At 46.6% G+C, this 16,050-nt stretch overlaps 1 protein-coding gene across 1 annotated transcript; it reads right to left on the bottom strand.

Annotated features, from left to right (window-relative positions):
• Window positions 1-1,735: 1,735 nt before the first annotated feature.
• Window positions 1,736-15,926, bottom strand: LOC307239943 (uncharacterized protein). The gene is made up of 11 exons (XM_080013519.1): window positions 15,601-15,926; window positions 13,797-13,917; window positions 12,316-12,423; window positions 12,018-12,054; window positions 9,142-10,955; window positions 9,025-9,055; window positions 6,674-8,439; window positions 6,245-6,293; window positions 4,205-6,003; window positions 4,063-4,099; window positions 1,736-3,895 (listed from the first exon to the last, which is right to left on the bottom strand). The coding sequence occupies exons 1-11, from the start codon at window positions 15,693-15,695 to the stop codon at window positions 2,385-2,387; spliced, it is 7,368 nt and encodes a 2,455-aa protein (XP_079869645.1). The 5' UTR covers window positions 15,696-15,926; the 3' UTR covers window positions 1,736-2,384.
• Between the last annotated feature and the right edge of the window lie 124 nt (window positions 15,927-16,050).

Below are 16,050 nucleotides of genomic sequence, written 5' to 3'. Positions count from 1 at the left end.
AAAAATATACTTATATCTTACACTGGATATGAGAATAAAGATAAAAAAATATATACTTATAACCTACACTTGATATGAGTATAAAGATAAGAAAAAATATACTTATAACCTACACTCGATATGAGTATATAACTATAAACATAAGTAAAATATATTCTTATATCCTACACGGGATATGAGTATACATTTTATTAAAAAATATACTGACAACCTACACTGGATATGAGTATATAAGTATAAACAGAAGTCAAAAATATACGTATATCCTACAAATATAATTTAAATATAAACGTATATCCAACACTGGATATGAGTATAAACATTAGTTAGAAATATACTTATAACATAGACTCAATATGAGTATATAACTATAAACACAATTAAAAAATAAACGTATATCTGACACTGGATAGGAGTATATGAGTAAAAATATAAATAACAAATATACTTATATCCAACACTGGATATGAGTATAAACATCAGTAAAATATATTCTTATATCCTACACTGGCTATGAGTATAAATGTAAGTAAAAATATACTTATATCCTACAAATATAAATAAAATATATATTTGTATCTTATACTGGATAAGAGTGTATGAGTGTAAACATAAGTAAAAAATATACTTATAACCTACACTTGATGAGTATAAACACAAGTAAAAAACTAGTTACATCCTACACTGGATATGACTATATAAGTTAAAACATAAGTAAAAAATATACTTTAACCTACACTTGATAGGAGTATAATCATAAGTAAAAACTATACTTATATCCTACACTGGATAAGAGTATGTGAGTATAAATATAAGTAAAGAATATACACATATCCTTCACTGGAGATGAATATAAGTATTCTACATTTAAGTATACATAAATGTAGGCTGTTTTTGAAACTCTAAAATGTAAAAATGTATTTAAATCTTTTACTTATATACTTAAGACATTTCTACTTCTGGATGAGCAGAAATAATGTACAATAGGCGGTCGTCTCCATTCAAAGTTCTAATCCGGGTCAAGCATTGACGTAAGTATAGTGCAGAATCAAGGTATTTGTTGAGCGTCTTCACCTCATATCCCATAATACTTAAGCCTCCACTGGCCCTGATGGATTCCTCTTACGGTCGGCAGAATCAAACTTAAAAGTTAACGTTTTACAAAACGATTGTATTGCTTGTGCGAAAAAAATTTTTTGCAGTAAAATCACTATATATTTATACAGAATATAGAGCTGATATGGCACATTTACATCTAGTGAAGACAAAGAATAAAGCATTATTAGCATAGTAAGAAAAACAAAAAAACTTTTCTTCACTATACATCATACATTCTATTGTTCGCTAATAAGTGCAAGAATTTATTTCATATATTATTTTACATAATTGAGAATATCAAATGAGAATATATGAATAACCAACTTAAATCAGCATTTGTCCGTTTACGATTTAACAGATGATATTTGGCTAATTAACGCCGTATGACCCTGGTAATCCATTCAAAAGCGCAATAAAAAGCGAAAATATTCTGGCTTGGAGACAAGCTCGACAAGCTATATATCCTAGCTCATAAATCCAAAGGATCTTTCTAAAGATTACTCAAAATATATACAAATTCAAGCGCTGAACCTCCAAGGTGGGCCATGCTGTGGAGTACCATGCAGGCACAGTGCCATCTACTGGACAGTAACGAAACAAAAAAGGGAAGGGGAAAAGTCTTTTAAGGAGTATTTTATTACTTTTTTGACAAATATATATATGAAGGTTTTCCTACACGGAAACATTCTTTCAGAGAGAAGGTTACAGCAAATTCAATTTCCTGTGGCAGCAGGAAGCCACATCATCGCCCTAACCATGTCTATTTGTGCCCAGGAAGAGAATGGTGCATTTTTATTTATCTATATTTCATGAATTTATAATCTTTGTGATTTTTAAAGTAAGTCTAGTCATTTTTGGTAGTGCTAAAAACAAACTCATGTTTAATGCCTGATGGGATTTTTCTTTTTTTTTAAAACATCTGTATGATAATCCAATGATAGTTCAGTAGGTTTTGCATAAAAAGGCACACAAGCATTGATAAACCTCAGTTGAGCATTGCTTTTTTTGGCAAGACATTGGTCCCAATGGGCAGTACAATTGTACAAACTACAAGGAAAAAAATCTAACAAAAAAAGGATTCCTTTGCACATGGCATAACAAAATAAGAGTTCAAAATATTTAGATTAATATTGTACAGAGATTTCTGGTTCAGTTCAAAACTTGGGACCTAAATAAGAGGCTGAGGAACGTTGAGTCAGGCGTGGTACTGCACAGATCCTCTCAAAACCGTCGCTACAGGTTCATACTCTTGAGGGGTGGAGAAAGGGGGGGGCAGGCTTCAACTATCACAGAGGGTGGAGTTCAGACAGGGACCTCTTCTCCTGCTGCATAAATCCCTGCAAGTTCCTTTTGCCCTGCCTGAAAACGCTCTCTTTCCTCGAGAACGCCAAAATGACCTGGAGTCTGAGCAGTGTCTCGATGTTGCCGAAGCTCCTGATCTGCGAGGTCTTGAGCGTGTCGAGCACTGTGGTGGGGAGGTAGCCGGCCATGGGGTCCAGCCACTTCTCCTTCCAGGACTTCACCTCGTTGTGGAGGGAGGCCTTGTCCGGTAGGTCCTCGCTGTACAGACGGAACACCAGGCCGCTGACCACGCTGGTTTCCACTTTGGACATGGCGTAAGGCACGATCTCTAAACACCTCATGGTGTCCAGGACCTTCTCCTGGAAGAGGTCGCTGACCTCCGCGATGGAGTGCTCCACCACCGTGGAGCTGATGGACTCTCTGTAGAAGTCACTGAGGGGCTCCAGCAGCACCGGGTGCAGCGTGGTGATATGCAGCCTCGAGGCCAGAGCCACCGCCTCCTCAAACCAGGCCTTGTGGTGGCCGTCCAGGTCGCCCTTCAGAGCGTCGAGGGAGGCCTTGACGCCGGGCAGGGTGTTGACGGCCAGCAGCATATCCAAGGGTTTGCCCTGAAGAGACTGGCTCAGTTTATTGGTCAGGGCCAAAACGTTCTTCTGCACAACCGTCGAGAAGATGAACTCCAAGTTTCGGACGGCGTCGAAGAACTCCCTCGCCTTCCGCCGCTCCGAGGCGTCGCCCTCGGCCCGCAGCTCATTGAGGCACAGCACCACGGTCTCCAGCAGCTCCACCATGGTGTCGTGCAGATCGTGGCTCCTGTCCCAGTTCTTGACGAGCCGGTCCCTCAGCTCGCTGCCCTTCCCCTCGTCCCGCTGGAACACATGGAGGATCATGTCTTCCAGCTTGATCATCCGCTGCGTGTCCGCCGTGAGCCACTGCAGGACATTCTCGATCAGAGCCGCTCCCTTGGCCACGTGGGCGACCGGGGAGGACCTGGCCAGCCAGACGTTGAGGGACACCGCCGAGCTGATCGTGCGGAGCGCCTGGGGGTATTTGTTCGAGATCACCAAACACACCGCCCTCATTTGGATGCCCACCTCGCCCACACTCAGCAGGGCCTGTCCCCGGCAGTACTCCATGTTGAGTCCCCATTTCTCGGACAGCACTGTCTCAATGGTGTCGGCCAGGACCGCCGGGTCGGCGTCGAAGGGGATGAAGGCCAGCGTCTCCTCACACTGGATGTCCTCCTTGTTGAGGTAGCGGATGCACAGGGGCACATAAAGGTCGCCGTTGATGTCTAGGGCCTGTTCGGTGATCACTGTGAAGAACTGGGTTTCCCAGAGCTCCTTGAGGATCTCCTCCCGCAGTTGCGGGTCGTAGAAGGACATCGGTTTCCCGGGTTCTTCATGGTCCAGGATCACATCAGCATTGGCCGGCTGCACCTCAGCATTGGTTGCGTTTGATTCTGCATCTCCCTTCAGGTTTCCCTCGTCAGTTCCTAGTTAAAAAAAATAAAAATAAAAAATATATAGGAGTCAGGTAATGTGAGTATATTGTTCAACCAGGCCAGCTTGTTTATTTGCTCATAATTCCAATTATAAATATAAAACTTGCTCATAAGTGCCTTGTATTGCATGAGTGTAGAGGTATATTAATTACACTTGCCTTGGTTCAATTTTAGTCCTTGGAAGGTTTTCATCACCTAAAACCCAATTTAAAAGTATTAAACAAAACAGCGGTTAAAAGTTTTCACATTTGTAACATAATTTCAACAAATATATTTTTATTACTTTGGCTTGACGCTCACCTGAGAGAGAGACAGACCACTTTCCGGATCGAGCTCAATGCACTTTTCTACGACCTCGGGCAGCCTCTGCAGCGCCTGCCGGTGCGTGAGCAGCAACACCCGGTCAGTCCTGTTGTACCAGCAGACGGTGTCCTCCAGGAGGTCCCTCATGGAGTTCAGGGTGGACTTCATCAGGTCGCACTCCATGCTGACGCTGGGCAGGACGGCCACCAGACGGAGCAGCAGGGTGACGGTGGGGTGGTTCTTGGCCTCGGGGTGGAGCAGCGTCTCTGATATAGATGTCGGCAGGGCCGCGTCCTGGTACTTCTCTCTCCAGACGGCGGACCAGGTATTGATCTCCATCTCCGCCGTATCCAGCTCAGAAAGATCAGTCAGGTATAAGCTGAAGGGCTTGTCCGTGGATTCGGGGAGGATGGGCTGCGGATTACAGGAGGGCAGCAGCGACAGGACGGACAGCGCCTTCAGGTGCTTCTCCGAGAAGCTGTACTTCATCTCCTCGATCAGACACTTGAGAAGTGGGACGCTGAGGTTCTCCCTGTAGTAGATCTCCGGCGACTCGTAGTTGTTGGATTCCTCCGGGAAGCAAACCTGCTCGGGTGCCATCTTGGTGGCCAGCTGAAACGCCTGCTCGAACCAAGGGGTGTGCACAGCACCGAGGTTCACCAGCATCTTTTCCAGTGTCTCAATGATGGCGGGGATTTTCTCTGCTTCGCAGATTATGTCGGCAGGGTTGCCGCAGCGGAACACAGTGCTGCAGTTACGAAGGGGGGCGCAGGCATTCTTCAAGATCACCAGCGTGACTATGAAATCCATGCTCCTCACGGCCGTGGAGAGGACCTGGGCGTGCAGCGCCATGACCCCGGGGGTGCTGGAGCTCACCGAGTCCAGGCAGCTGAGGATCCCCTCCAGAGTGTCTGCCAGGATGTCAAAGAAGTCCTCCCTCTTCTTCCACCGCGAGCAGCAGGTCTCGGGGACCCCTTCTAGGGCCTCCCTGGGGGTGTTCAAAAGCCCGTCCGCCACCTGTGCCAGTTGTCCCTCCAGGTCGGGGGACTTGTCAAAGAACAGCAGCAGGTCTTCCGCTATGTCCAGCATCTTGGTGACTGAGGAACAAGGCACACTTCCGGCCAGCCAGCAGGCCAGGCCGCAGGACTCGCTCGGCGTGACGACAGACAGAGGGTAGCGCTCGAGGAAATCCAAAGACATTTTCTTGAGACTTTGGCAACCTGAGCCCGAGCGCATGTACGCCTGTCCGCGGCACTGAGACATGGGCAAACCCCAGTCGTCTGTCAAGGTTTTAGCAAGAATCTTGGCCTGTACGTCGGGATCGCAGGTCTCGTCAAAAGGCAAAAACCCAATGAGCTCCACTTTTGGGGTCGACTCCCCGACGTACCTGACAAAAACTGGCAAGTGGGTCTTGTCATGAATCCTGATGGGTTTGTCCGTGATAAGGGAGAAGAACGGAGACTCCTGGAGCTCCTGGAGGATGACGTCCCGGATTCCTTTGATCAGCATTTGGACTGTCTCTGACTCGCCGATGCTGGGTTTGCCTTTGCAGTCACCTCCGAACCAGTGGCACATTCCAAGTTCCTGGAGGAAGAGCTCCTGCTCCTCTTCGGGGATCTCGGACAGAGCGGCCTTCTTCTTCCCTAGGAGCGCCGCCAGCCGGAACATGGTCTCCAGACTCTGACTGTTGTCGCCCGTGTGGCCGTTCTCATCGGCCGGCCTCACGTCCAGATCCTCGCTCTTATCGGCAGATTGCAGAGCCGGGGCGTCTATTGCTTCCTCTTTAACTGGGTCAACTAAACACGGAAGGAAACAGATACAAAACCTTTCAGTTCTGTGAAATCTAACAGTATATCTGTTAGCAGGTAATGTAAATTACCAAAATTCAGGATTGTCCAGAAATGTGCTATTTGTGTATATAGAACCTGAATTTTAAATCATTACATCTCCTCCTCAAAAGAAGTTTATGAGTCCTGGGACTTGTCTTAGACGTAAACTAAAAAGGTGCAATTCCACAAAATGCATGAAGTACTTTACCTTCCATGTTGTTTTCAGAGTTCCTCATAAGACTTTTGGTTTCTTTGTCCTGTAAAAGAAAAAACAAAAACTTAATTTTCTTAAAATATGCTCCCACCAAAAAATCTAACACTGAATTACAGGAAAACTCAGTATTTGTTTTTAACCTATAACATTTTTTTTGGCCATTAGAAGTCAACCTGCATAATTGCTATCAGATTTTTTTGTTAAATTCATCAGTATTGACGGACCAGCTTCAATGCCCGATCAATTCATATGATTTTGTTATCAATCACTCGGGTTGACTCCCAATAATGGAAAAATAAGGTTGAGGGCGAAAAAAAAAAATCCCCATTGTTTTCCTGAAGCGCATTGTGTTGCCCTGGTATGAAATGCGCTCTATAAATAAAGTGTGACTTGAGTGTAAGATTTGAAAGCAGCAGCACGCACCAAACAAATGGCCTCCAGGGCCTGAGGGGTGATCTTCAGACACTGGGTCACCATGCGGTCCAGGTCCCGGCTGAAGTCTGTGCCCACCTGCAGCATGGCCAAGCAGGGGCAGCGGTCCTGGGAGCTAGTGTTCCTCAGATACTGCTGGAACATCTTGTGCCGCATGGCGACCCCACAGTCCTCCAGTGCAGTGCTGGGCAGCACCGACATGATCCTCAGAAGCGCATTGATGTTCCCAAAGTACTGCATGAGTGGCATCCGCAGGGTGTGGAAGATGGAGTCCGGAATGGTGACGGACGCCACCTTGGTCTTCCAGGTCACCCTCCAACAGCAGAGCTCAGTGAAGAAGTTGTCGGCATCGGGAAGGTCGCTGCTGTAGAGAGGAGACTTGGACTTCAGGCTCTCGAACATGTAGCTAACTGTGACAGAGCAGGGAATCAGCGACAGGAAATTTAGGGCCTCTTTGTGGTCGTCGGAGAAGTGGTCCTTCACAGCCGCAATGAGGTTGTCCACCAGGGGGACGCTCAAGCCGTCCTTGTAGTAGCCGACCGGCTTGGTCATGCCATCCCTCGGCTGGGACACGTGCTCAGGCACCTCGATGGGGACCCGCAGGCTCAGCGCCATGGCGCACGCTTCGTCAAACCAGTTCTGGTGGAAGACCTTCATGTTGGTTTTCACTCTGTTCAGCGTGGCTACGATGCCGCCAATCTGGCAGAGCTGGGAGGCGGCGCTAAAGTGGTCCTTCTGGAGGCCCGAGCTCAGCTCCCTGGTGAAGGACGAGGCGTTCTTCAGGATCACCATGGCAACCAGGAAATCAAAGTCCATGATCTTGCGGAGAAGAACACCGGCTTGTTCAGACAAGGCCCTCTTCCACCGCTGCGGGTTGCCCTGGATTCTCTCCAGGCATTCTACCAGAGGCTCCAGCATCTGCACGAACACCTCGTAGGAGTCATGTTTCTCCTGCCAGAGGGAGCAGAACTTCCCCTGTAGCTCCTGGACCTTCTCGTAGCTCTCCCGGAGACCGTAGGCGATGACATGGTCCAACTGTTTCTCCAGAGCAGCACTGCTGCCGAAGAACATCATAACTTCCTCAAATGTGTCAAGCGTCCTCTTGATGGTGGGCACGGGGATGGACCTGGACCACCACGTGTTGAATGAGTAGCAGGAGCTGTGCGTGCTGATGGCCAGTGGGTACTTCTCTTGGACGTGGCAGGCGAACGCTTTGAGCTTGTAGGAGACATCGGCGGAGCCCAAGTAGGCCTGGCCCCGGCAGTACTTCAGGTCCAGACGCCACTCCTGGGTCACCACCTCCAGCAGGCGCTTCAGCAGGGCGTCCCAGTCCAGGTCGGCCTCCACAAAGCCCATCAGCTCCAGCCTCATGACGTCGAAGCTGTCCACAAACCTGAGGAAGAGCGGGAGGTAGTCCTTCTGTCCGAGCCGAACCACACGGTCGATGAACAGGGAGAAGAAGGAGGTTCCGACTTCCAAGAGGATTCCCTCCCTCACTGCGTTCTCACAAACGTTGAGGACTTCCCTCATCTCCGACTTGGACACGTACTCCACCTCCACTCCAACCTGTTCGGCTGGAGCCTCGCCGGACGGCCTGCTGTGGCTGCTGTATGCCACAGTCACCGCAGTCTGCAGCGCTGATTTGAGGGATTCTTTGTCGGTCTCCGCACACTTCATCTCCACTAGCCTCTCGGCCTCCATTTCTATGGTCTGGACCTCATCTTCGGCGTGGAGTCCGTCATTCTCTGAGGTTTCGCCTGGAATGCAGAGTCGAAATTTAATATCAAGACAAATGAAGAATCATCTGTGCCATAGCCAGCATCCAGTGCTCATAGAGGACAATCACAATCAGAATCTATTTATTCAGCCCAGTACATATAGGAGGAATTGTCACTGTAAGGACTGGTGTGTTGCTGTTCAGACAAAGTAAAGTGTCTGGAAGAAACAAAACAAGAATAGCCAAATAATTCAAAAAGCCACACATACAAAAAGCAATTCTATGCAAGTTAGGTTAAAAAGCAATATCTGGAGATAAGTGGCAGTATGGTTGTGGGTATAAAATATAAATATAGATAGTGTACAGGGTGAATAAATGTTTACAATAATATGGGCAATACAATTTGTTTTATTCATAATAATAATGGATAACAATGAATGAGTAGGTATAAAAAAGGAGTACTAGAAAAGCGGTAGTTTATAATAAGTAGTAACAATTTCCTGTAAGCTGCCACCCCTCTTGTTACTATGAGAAACTTCAATTCTTGCTCTGAAGAAAAAAAAAGTTTGGGAGTAGGTGAATCTACATCTGAACAATAAAACATAAAATAACAATAGTTTCTCACCTTTGAGTAGTTTCTCCTTCACAGCATCTGCCTATGACATAGAAAAACAAAGAGAATTCTTTAAAGCGTGATCTCCACTTCGTTAAGATGCATCGAGAAAACTGAATTCAAACTCACCTTCTGCAGTAGCTGCAGGATGTCCGGGTGCTTGTGCACGTAGCTCTCCACCATCTGCTCCACGTTGAAGTGGACGTCCTGGTTGACGAAGATGTAGGCCATGCTGCAGCGCCTCTGGTCCTCGGCCGTTGCCCCGAGGTAGGAGCGGCACCGCTCCAGAACCATGTTGTACTGACCGTACACGTCGGCCTCGGCATTGACGCAGGGCACAGTGCCCAGCACCCTGAGCAGGCTCTGCACGTTGGGGTAAAAGCCGATGTCCAGGATCTTCAGCGTGGCGAACACGGTGGTGGGCAGGATGCGCCGCTTGCTGGCATGCCTCCACTTCACCTCCCAGCAGCCCAGCTCCTCATAGAAGGTGTCGGGCCGCGCCAGGTTGTTGAGGTTGGCGTCCGCCACCTTGTCCCGGCGGATGCTGAAGTTGTGGTCTGCCATGTAGGATGGCACCAGCGACAGCCAACGGAGGATCCTCACCATCTCGATGCTGAACACCCTCTTCACCTCGGCCACCAGGTATTGCAGGACAGGCCGGCTCAGGGTCTCGCGGTACAGGTCCTCCAGGGGGCTCTCGGCTGTGGCCGGGGCCCCCTGGTCCATCACCTGCACACTACTGTCCGGCCCCGTGACCTCCACACCGAGCTTCTTGGCTCTGCCCACGGCGTCGGCGAACCACTTCTTGTGGAGCACAGCGATCTCCATCTGGTACTTGCTGACCAGCTTCAAGGCGTTGGAGATAGTGTACTGCAGGGTGCTGCTGATGCTGATGATGCCCTTCAGGCTGGAGTTCAGGATGCTCACGCAGCACAGCGTGTTCTTCAGGATGACCAGCGTGATGATGAAGTTGAAGTTCTTCAAGACGGGCTTGAGCTTGGCCAGCTGCTCGGCAGTGTCCTCCTCCACCTTGGAGATGATCTCATTGATGCAGTTGAGGAAAGGCTCCAGAATGTCCAGCATGGTCAGGAAGGCATCAGTACCGTGCTCCCAGTTTCCCCGGTATGACTCCTTGATCCGGTCCACCTCGCCCTTAATGTGCCCGTACGTGGCTTGGATCTTCCCGTCCAACCTCTTAGCGAGCTCTGGCGTTCCCCTGACAAGCGCCGCCACTTCCTCAACGGTGTCTGCAATCTTCTGGATAGAGGCCACCGGCATGCAGCGGATGATCCAGATGTTGAAGGCATAGGGGTCGCTGGGTGACAGCACCACCTGGGGGAACTCCTGCAGAACGCGGCAGGTGAGGTCTCGGATCTTCTGGCACATGTTTCCCGTCACCAGGTAGGTAAGTCCGCGGCAGTGCTCCATCCTCAGGCCCCATTTGTTCCTCAGCTCCGTGATGAGCAGGCAGAACAGACTCTCCGCATCCACATCGCAGGGCAGGAACCCGATGAGGTGCTTCTGAGGGAACCCGGCTACTGTGACGGACCGGATGAAGACCGGGATCTGCTCTTTGCCCTCGATGGTCGTCGCATCCTGCAGCAGAACCGAGAAGAACCTCGCCAGCCGCAAGCTGTTCTGGATCTCCTCGCGCATCAGGTCCTCGCTGAACTGGAGGATTTCCTGCTGGTCAATTCTCTCCACACAGACCGGGTTTAGGTTCTGCCGGCCCCTGGCGCCCCCCAGAGGCTCCTCTGTGTTGGCCTCGTTGATTGAGAACCCGGTGAGGGCCAGGACCTCCTTGAAGTAGACCTTGAGGATCTCCTTTGCTTTGGCGACGGCCGGGTCCTCCTGCGGCCGGTCGTCAGGCTGCGCTTCGCAGGTCATGCTGTTCTCTCCGGAGAGTTCGGACTCCTGGTTCTTTGAAGGTGTTTCAGTGTTTTCTGATTCGAAAAAAGAAAGGTATCGGTGAAAATGATATTTAAAGCCAAACATGTTACTTGTTGTTTATTTGCAGTTTCTTCAGGTTTCTTTTGTGGCTTTGTTGAATTTTTAGGTTTATATTCATTGTTTATCATCAGGTGGGCATATAATGGCCATTTTTTTATAGTTCCGTTTATTATAGGTTATTGTTTGGCTTATTTAAATTGTAAGTTTATATTTCGAATGCAGCTTTAGGTGTACAATGCAATTTTTCGGCAAATTCTAATGTTCTCTTTATTAATCTTTTTTTTTTTTACTTTTTAATGTGTGCTACTCTGACACTGCAACTTCCCTCCACGAAATAAAGCATTTATTGATCATTTTAACCTACATAATATATGGGGGGGGGGGGGGGGGGAGACAAAATATCATATGAAAACTTTGCTATCTAAAAATATGACGTTATATATGGTATAGGAAAAGTCACGCCAAGTTTATTTCTATAATTCCAAAATTACATGCTAACCCCTGGCCTTGACCTCCCCCTGGGGGAAAAATAAAGTTATCCACGGCAACTGCCAAGGAGACAATAGGTGTAATGTCCCTTTAAGGAGCCCGCTAGAAACACTAGACAGGTAACAATGAGGTTTAAATATTCAATGCTGGAAATATGATTTGAACCAAAGCTAAATGTATTTTAGGCAGTTTGCAATGCAGTCAGATCCTCCCACATGAATGACTCTTGGGATCCACTCATCTGAAGCTGTACCTGACATAGAACTATATATATATATATATATATATATATATATATATATATATATATATATATATATATATATATATATATATATATATATATATATATAGAGAGAGAGAGAAAAATATGTAACTATAGAAATATAATAGTATAATGTAACATAATCTACACAACACAAGTAACAATGCATTAGCAACTTATTATATTAATGGAAACCTATCATCTATTTACAATGTATATGTAACTTGCGAACTTGGGTTCAATGTAAAGCCCTCTCCCATACACATTATAATGGATATAATGTGTTTGGGCTACTTTTTACCTTTTGTTTTCTTCACAGAAGTGGGGTCCTCTTCCATCTGAAAGGATGAAGCAAGAGAGTTGAAGAAAAGTGGCCAATTAAAACAAAAAGTTATGTTGCATACATTCTTTTGAAAGACGTGCTTTAAAGCCCAATTAAAGGTTAATAATCCAATTAAATATCCCTTAGTAGGTGAGGCTTTAGGGTTTAACTGGGTTTCTGTGTATGACTGGCTTAATAATCAGTACAAAGGATTCAACATAAATAACAAACATCCAGAGTGCTATTGTATTATACTAAACAAATGTGAAACACTTACAGCTTCTTTAGTTCGTTTCCTGTTATAGGTCGCTGGATTGTTCGACGGCGTCAGAGAATCAAATACTGTTGGAATGGCATCTTCCTTTAAGACACAACTGGAAGTTCCCTAAAAACAAAAATATATATGTATTTAAACACTGAGCCTAAAGGTCACCTTCGGCCATATTCACATCCCTACTTTCCCGTTCACCGCAGGAAATGATGGTGTGGTTAGAGATTTGAAGTCGAACATTAGCATCACCATGGCAGCCAGTGATACGCTAGTGAACACTACTAGCTAGCGACAATAACACAGAATGAAAGTAAAAACAGGGATAGCTGGATAGCAGATATTTTATTCATCCATGGAGGGAAATTGCAGTGTCACAGCAGCTCGCATCAAAAAAACAGGCATTAATAATAAAGTAAATATAGCTGCAGGCAGCAATACACAGGGTCCATAATCGAAACCAATTACAAATTTTGGAGTTCCCATGCAACGTAGCATCAGTTTGTGCTGTCGCTCCTCTTACATAAGCATTACATCTGAAAAAGTTAAATTTTCCGAGTTTCCCTCAGCACCGACGCAGCATCAACTCACGTAAGGATGCGGTGAGTCCTGGTGACACACAGAATTACTAATAGATGAATAACACTTTTTGCGTGTCTACTACTAGCCGTCTAATACCTGTAGTCCACAGAGTCCTGCCTCACGGTGTCTCTGTGGAAGGAAATCACTCCGTGTGGAAGTTCCCAACACGGTTCTATTCGAACGGCTTCAACACTGCATGCCCCTCACAGATCCCAACTTTTGGGATTCAAATAAAGCTGCAAGCGAACTCCATGTGTGAGGACACAAACACGGAATATGTTTGAGACTGTTTTTGACCCTTTCAGCTACGACTGTCTCGAATGCCGCAAAATAAGGAGGGACACTGTGTTAGATGTGAGCAGGTAAGACCACACACACACACACACACACACACACACACACACACACACACACACACACACACACACACACACACACACACACACACACACACACACACACACACACACACACACACACACACACACACACACAGCCATATTTCCTCCAAAACAAAGCAATTAAAATCTCTAGATGTATTTAATTTACACTGTTTGCTGCTGTGTTCCACTGCAGAGAAGACCACCCCTGAAAAAAAAAAAAAAAAAAAACATCCCACCCACGTTCTCAAAGCCCTGTTTCGTTACAAAAAGCCTGTCGCTTCACGCACGGGAAATAATTTGGTAAAAAGTGGAGGTATGTGTGTAAATACTTTACTTCTAAAAAATAAATCTTGCTCTTATGTAACGGGGAGACTGCATTTTCCCTGTGACATTACGGCAAGGCCATAACCAATACACTTAAAAAGTAACAATAAAAAGAAACCTAAAAAATAACAAACAAATGTAAAATCTGCCAGAACTCCACACTGATTTGATTTATTTTTTAATCGTGGTATTGTTTCTCACCTGGCAGATCAGCGATGGCTCAAAGTGTTTTGCACAAACTCTGAACATGTTGTTGTTGAGCTGTTCTGGAGCTTCGGACACCAGGTCCGGGCGACTGCACCTCTCCAGCCACTGTTTGCACCTGGGAATTTAAGAAGTACAAAACTTTATTAAAAATATTAATAACTAAAACATAATGCACCATATCTTCCAGCTAACTTTTAGGTTTGTTGTATATTCCCCAGATTCTTTTAGGCTATTTCAACTACTTTTTGTAAATGTTTAGGTATATATGTTCTGTTTATCATTAGGTTTGTTGTATATTGCCAATTTTTTATTGTTCATCAATTACTTTTGATCATATATTTAATTTTTTCTATATTCTAGTTAATTTTGAGGTAATTTGTATTTTGCTGGTTTTAACTCAAACCCTATTAGGACTTCAATCACAAACCTGAACATTTTATCTTCTCACCAAATATTTAAAGACCAGTGAAATTATGAATAATGCCTTATCCTGTATGCTTTAAATATGATATATTTAAAAGAATATACAACGGTATATAAAAATGGCTACCCTCAATACAGTCATTCAATATCAAAACATACTTGCTAAGAAGGTAACTTATCAGGGTTGTTCCTTTCGCAGACACGTGACTTTTTCCAACTCAATTCTTAATAAATCATTACTTCAAATTTGTTATTTCTTAATATTCATATTTGGAGGCGGAAAACTGGATTAAAGACAAGAGTTTTTGAGGACCTGCAGACACAATGTGATGTCATGGGTTAGGAGATTTTAAGACCTTTAGTTGATCAGCAGAGAACATGGATACTGTGACTGTTAATGAAATGAAATTTTAAAAATGGTAAACTTCAGATTTAAGACGACTTATGGACTATTAGATATTAAAAGAAAACGGAAGGTAAGGACATTTTAAGACTTTTTGCCAAATTGCCAAACATACTTTGTTATGTTAAATGTGCAGGGTTGTAGAATTTACAGAACAGACATGGAAGAAATGGAGCACCCTTTTTATAAGCTGGTTTTATTTAGTGATAAAAGCAAGAATCGTTGCGTTGGCTTTAGCTTAGAACCGGGTGTTTTTATCTACATAGGGAGCGGGTACGCTCGACGGAGTCCGCCATGTTTCTTGTACAGTAGCCCAGAGGGTACAAACCGCTGGCAACACTGCCTCTAGGGAGGGCCTTTTTTCGCGTTTTTCGCCGCCACCGCCTCTTGCACGGGGGCCGCCATGTTGCGCCACCATGGGGAGGGCTATTCAGTTGGTTGCGATCCGCGACCTCGCCGCTAGATGCCCCTAAACTCTCCACGCCGCACCTTTAAGGACGTTAACGTTTCAATGTGGGTCACCAACCCGCCGCAACCTGCTAAGACGCGATTCTAGAAAATAAACACGCACCATTACTATCATCATTGTTGTGTCGTGACAAATCGCTGCAGGCTGATGCATCACCCACTCAAACTGGAAGCTCTGTCGGCTTCAGTTTGCCCAAAATGCGAACGTTGTTGCGGGGGGGGGAGGGCTTGGTTATTCCAAGGTTCCAGGTGGAGATTAGAACGTTTCTACCACTGCGCTTCTGGGAGCAGAAATAACAACAACCCGTCTCGCTTGGACTTTTCTTTCTCTCCCGCACACTCTGCGCCATTTTCCGCACAGTTGCTGTCCTCCTAGCGGCTAATGGAGGCTGGCTCGGCTCGGCTCCCGCTCCCGCTGCGGTGGATCCCCTGCGACGTGTGGGTGTAATGGGAGCTAAAAAAAAAAAAAAAGAACTGAAAAAGAACCCGAGTAAACCCACTCACCGGTCCGGGTCCAGGGGGAAACTGAACAGGGCCGCCTCGGAGCCCGGCTTCCCCCGCTGGGAAGCGCAGTCTGCCGCGGCGCAGCGCTCCGTCATGTCGGGCTAGTGTGTGTTCCTAGCAAGCGAGCTAGCTCGCTCGCCCTCTGGATGGAGGAGGGAGGCTGCTGGAGATCCTACTGCGGGTGAGCACGCCCGGCGGCCCGCACAGTCATGCCCGGGGCGCAACAACAGGCCGAGGCGTCGATGTGAACCGCGATGGCCGCAGAGAGGAGCCGAGCGGCGACTTATTTCATTGTTTCAGAAAGTTGCTGCTGCGCGGAGCGGCCAGCGTGCGAGCGGAGCAGGAAGTGACGTGCGGCCCGCCGCCTCCAGGGGGCGCGGGAGAGCCGCCGCCGGGCTTCGTGCTGCGTTCGCGTCAGCTGGGAATCTGCGGCGCTGTTTTTTTTGTCCA

The sequence above is a fragment of the Zeus faber genome, assembly GCF_960531495.2.
Source record: "Zeus faber genome assembly, chromosome: 14".
Classification (NCBI taxonomy): domain Eukaryota; kingdom Metazoa; phylum Chordata; class Actinopteri; order Zeiformes; family Zeidae; genus Zeus; species Zeus faber.
Note: the sequence above shows the minus strand (reverse complement) of the source record. Positions and strands in the feature narration are given on the sequence as shown.